Source organism: Cetorhinus maximus, unplaced genomic scaffold (assembly GCF_964194155.1).
Source record: "Cetorhinus maximus unplaced genomic scaffold, sCetMax3.hap1.1 HAP1_SCAFFOLD_3780, whole genome shotgun sequence".
NCBI classification, from domain to species: domain Eukaryota; kingdom Metazoa; phylum Chordata; class Chondrichthyes; order Lamniformes; family Cetorhinidae; genus Cetorhinus; species Cetorhinus maximus.
Window position 1 is genome coordinate 1 of NW_027599686.1, and position 5000 is coordinate 5000.

A 5000-nucleotide genomic window follows, 5' to 3' on the forward strand; every position below is an offset into this window, starting at 1 on the left:
TTACCCTCCCTCCCCCCCCTCCCTCCCTCCCCCCCTCCCTCCCTCCCTCCCCCCTCCCTCCCTCCCTCCCCTTCCTCCCTCCCTCCCCCCCCTTCCTCCCTCCCTCCCCCCCTCCCTCCCCTCCCTCCCTCCCTCCCTCCCTCCCTCCCTCCCTCCCTCCCTCCCCCCCTCCCTCCCCTCCCCCCCTCCCTCCCTCCCTCCCTCCCTCCCCCCCTCCCCTCCCTCCCCCCCTCCCTCCCTCCCCCCCTCCCTCCCTCCCCCCCTCCCCCCCTCCCTCCCTCCCCCCCTCCCCCCCTCCCTCCCTCCCTCCCCTTCCTCCCTCCCTCCCCTCCCTCCCTCCCTCCCCCCCCTCCCCTCCCTCCCTCCCCTCCCTCCCTCCCTCCCCCCCTCCCCTCCCTCCCCCCCCTCCCCTCCCTCCCCCCCCTCCCCTCCCTCCCCCCCCTCCCCCCACCTCCCCTCCCTCCCCTCCCCCCCCTCCCTCCCCTCCCCCCCCTCCCTCCCTCCCCCCCTCCCTCCCTCCCTCCCCTCCCTCCCTCCCTCCCCCCACCTCCCTCCCCCCCTCCCTCCCTCCCCTCCCTCCCTCCCTCCCCCCACCTCCCTCCCCCCACCTCCCTCCCCCCACCTCCCTCCCCCCCTCCCTCCCTCCTCCCCCCCTCCCTCCCTCCCCCCCCTCCCCCCCTCCCCGCTCAGAACAGTAACCCGCCGCCCCCCCCCCCACCTCTCTCTCGAGGGTCAGCCTGGGGAGGGGCAGTGTGCGAGGGTCAGCCTGGGGGGAGGAGGGGGGGGGGTCAGCCTGGGTGGGGGAGGGTCAGCCTGTGGGGGGAGGGTGGGGGGAGGGTCAGCCTGTGGGGGGAGGGTGGGGGGAGGGTCAGCCTGTGGGAGGGGGGGGGAGGGTCAGCCTGTGGGGGGTGTGGGGGGGAGGGTCAGCCTGTGGGGGGTGTGGGGGGGAGGGTCAGCCTGTTGTGGGGTGGAGGGGAAGGTCACTCTGGTGGTGGTGGTGGGGGGGGGGGGGTAGGGTCAGCCTTGGTGGGGGCGGAAGGGTGAGCCTGGGGGTGGGGGGGGGGGTGGGTAGGGGAGGGTCAGCCTGTGGGGTGGGGGGAGGTGCTGGTGGTCCTGAGTCCCACACTCAGAGGGAGACAAGACAAAGGCTGTAACTGCAACAGAACCGGCCACTTTGTTATTGGGGGGTGGTGGGGGTGAGCTTAGCATCTACCCATCCTCCCCCTCCACACAGCGCCACCCACCTCCCTCTCCCTCGCCTCGTCTAATCTCCTCCCCCCGGCTAATCTCTCCTCTTCTTCCCTCCCACAGGGCTGGTCCACGGGCAGGATCTCCAACATCCCCTTCTACTTTGTGAGCGAGCAGACCTTCCAGCCCAACACAGGCTGCAGTCCGGCCTTCCTCTGTACCACCAACTGCTCCGCCCGGGGCCTCTTCTCCGAGCTGTGAGCACCCCTCCCCCCCACCGACCCCTGAACCCGGCTCTCCCTCCCCCCGGGGACAGCCGGAGCACCCCCATCCCCATCTGTCTGAGCGTCAAGAAATAAAACCGTTTGCTAACTGATGTCCTCCGAGTGTCTGGACAATGTTGACAGCCTATTGGCTAAAGTGGGGCAAGAGGAGGAGGATGGGGTATAAACTTCAGGACAACTGGACATCCAGCACCTGGAGTACGATAGCCAGTTTCAGTCTCATGACTTAAAAGGAGGGGAAACGTACTGGCATCGGAGGCCGTTCGGAGAAGGTTCACTGGGCTGATCCCTGGGACGAAGGGGGGTTTGTCTCACGGGGAAAGGTGGAGCAGGTTGGGGCCCTGTCCCCCGTTGGGAGTTTAGAAGAACGAGAGGTGATCTTAACGAAACAGATCAGATTCTGAGAGGAGGAGGGGGGGGCTTGACGGGGTGGATGCTGAGAGGATGTTTTCCCTCCCCACCTCGTGGGGGAATCTAGAGCGAGGGGGGAGGGAGGGGGACACAGTTTCAGAATAAGGGGTCTCCCATTGAAGACGGAGACGAGGAGGAATTTCTTCTCTCAGAGGGTGGTCAGTCTGTGGAATTCTCTCCCCCACCCCCCCAGAGAGAGCAGCGGAGGCTGGGTCAGTGAATATATTCGAGGCCGAGTGAGACGGGTTTCTCATCGACGAGGGAGTCGAGGGTTATGGAAAGTGGAGTTAAAGTCATGTCAGATTTTTTCTTATTCATTCACGGGATGTGGGGGTTCTCTGGGCTGGGCCCAGCATTTATTACCCATCCCTAATTGCCCCTTGAGAAGGTGGGGGGTGAGCCGCCTTCTTGTACCGCTGCAGTCCCCGTGTGGTGTAGGTACACCCACGGCGCTGTTAGGGAGGGAGTTCCAGGATTTTGTCCGTGTGGTGTAGGTACACCCACGGCGCTGTTAGGGAGGGAGTTCCAGGATTTTGTCCGTGTGGTGTAGGTACACCCACGGCGCTGTTAGGGAGGGAGTTCCAGGATTCTGACCCGGCGACAGTGAAGGAACGGCCGATATATTCCCAAGTCGGGATGGTGAGTGGCTCGGGAGGGGAACTTGCAGGTGGTGGTGTTCCCCGTGTGTCTGCTGCCCTCGTCCTAGATGGTAGAGGTGGTGGGTTTGGGCGGCGCTGTCGAAGGAGCCCTTGGCGAGTTGCTGCAGTGCATCTTGTCGATGGTACACACACTGCTGCCCCTGTGCGTCGGTGGTGGTGGTGGAGGGAGTGAATGTTGGTGGATGGGGTGCCCCATCGAGCGGGGGCTGCTTTGTCCTGGACGGTGTCGAGCTTCTCGAGTGTTGTGGGAGCCGCACTCATCCAGGCAAGTGGGGAGTGTTCCATCACACTCCTGACTTGTGCCTTGTCGATGGTGGACAGGCTTTGGGGGGGAGGGTCAGGAGGTGAGTGACTCTCCGCAGGATTCCCAGCCTCTGACCTGCTCTTGTAGCCACAGTATTTATGTGGCTGGTCCCAGTTCAGTATCTGGTCAATGGTAACCCCCAGGATGTTGATAGTGGGGGGGATTCAGCGATGGTGATGCCATTGAAGGTCAAGGGGAAATGGTTAGATTCTCCCTTGTTGGAGATGGTCATTGCCTGACACTTGTGTGTGTGGCCCGAATGTTACTTGCCACTGGTCAGTCCCGAGTCTGGATATTGTCCAGGTCTTGCTGCATTTGGACACGGGGCTGCTTCAGTATCTGAGGAGTCGCGAATGGTGCTGAACATTGTGCAATTTAGCCTCGATCTTATTGAATGGTGGAGGAGGAGCAAGCGGCCAAGTGACCTACTCCCCTCCCATTTCTCTGCTCGATGACACTGCTGAGTCTCCTGGACACTCTGGGACCTTCTGTCGAGCGGTCATTACAGGAAGAGAGAGGACAATGAACAGTTTGACCAAGCAGAGTTTATTACCGGTCCGGTTCCCCACACACATACACACAATTGCCGTTCGGACCCCTGGCTCAACCCAGCTTGGACTCGGGCGTCCCGTTGACCCCAGAGGCCTGGTCAAGGGTCACTCGCGCCATCTGCAGGGCCCCCTCCTTGGTTGCATTTCCTCCAATAAACCCGTTGGCGTGGACAAACACGCAGCCTGCAATCCCACTGGCAGCAGAGAGTTGGTCATCCCTCAACCCTCGCCAGCTCTCCATCAGCGATAGCCTTAAAGAGACCAGACACGCCAAGTTACAGACAGGAGTATCACGCAGACTGGAATCTCATCGAGGGCGGGATTACAGATAAAATACATTACCCAGGAGGGAGTTACAGACCGGAATCTAATCGGGGAGGTTCGGGGTGGTTTATATATAGAATAACAGATACCCGGGAGTGAGGTACAGACTGGAATCTAATCGGGGGTGTTCGGGGGGTTTATATATAGAATAACAGATACCCGGGAGTGAGTTACAGGCTGGAATCTAATCGAGGGGTTCGGGGGGTTTATATATAGAATAACAGATACCCGGGAGTGAGTTACAGACTGGAATCTGATCGAGGGGTTCGGGGTGGTTTATATATAGAATAACAGATACCCGGGAGTGAGTTACAGACTGGAATCTAATCGGGGGGTTCGGGGTGGTTTATATATAGAATAACAGATACCCGGGAGTGAGTTACAGACTGGAATCTGATCGAGGGGTTCGGGGTGGTTTATATATAGAATAACAGATACCCGGGAGTGAGGTACAGACTGGAATCTAATCGGGGGGTTCGGGGGGGTTTATATATAGAATAACAGATACCCGGGAGTGAGGTACAGACTGGAATCTAATCGGGGGTGTTCGGGGGTGGTTTATATATAGAATAACAGATACCCGGGAGTGAGTTACAGACTGGAATCTAATCGAGGGGTTCGGGGTGGTTTATATATAGAATAACAGATACCCGGGAGTGAGGTACAGACTGGAATCTAATCGGGGGTGTTCGGGGGTGGTTTATATATAGAATAACAGATACCCGGGAGTGAGTTACAGACTGGAATCTAATCGAGGGGTACGGGGTGATTTATATATAGAATAACAGATACCCGGGAGTGAGGTACAGACTGGAATCTAATCGGGGGTGTTCGGGGGTGGTTTATATATAGAATAACAGATACCCGGGAGTGAGTTACAGACTGGAATCTCATCGAGGGGTTTGCGGGTGGGGTTTATATATAGAATAACAGATACCCGGGAGTGAGTTACAGACTGGAATCTAATCGGGGGGTTCGGGGGGGTTTATATATAGAATAACAGATACCCGGGAGTGAGTTACAGACTGGAATCTGATCGAGGGGGTTTTGAGGGGCTGGGATGTGGGAGGTTTATATTCGATACTTCCTGGTTAAACTCCGGAACTGCTCAATGTTGCTCTCCTGCCGGCGACACTGACCTGTTTTGGAAAGTTGCGAGTCCCTGGGGCACACACTGAACTCTCCACTGGGCCCGCTGGTCCGGGAACAACACAAACTTAATGGGCTTCTCCACCCGCAGCTCCTTCTCCAGTTCAAACAGATGCTCCTTCCAAGGGCA

General features: G+C 59.2%; 1 protein-coding gene across 1 annotated transcript in view; it reads right to left on the minus strand.

Annotated features, from left to right (window-relative positions):
* Nucleotides 1-3376: 3376 nt before the first annotated feature.
* The window catches only part of myg1 (myg1 exonuclease), a gene marked incomplete at its 5' end in the record, with an annotated part of 11625 nt that continues 10001 nt past the window's right edge, over nucleotides 3377-5000 (minus strand). Inside the window, 2 exons of the mRNA XM_078538072.1 lie at nucleotides 3377-3648; nucleotides 4861-5000. The exon at nucleotides 4861-5000 is cut by the window's right edge and continues 42 nt beyond it. Of these exons, the coding sequence (XP_078394198.1) occupies nucleotides 3450-3648; nucleotides 4861-5000 (339 nt within the window). The remainder of the gene's footprint in view (nucleotides 3649-4860) is intronic.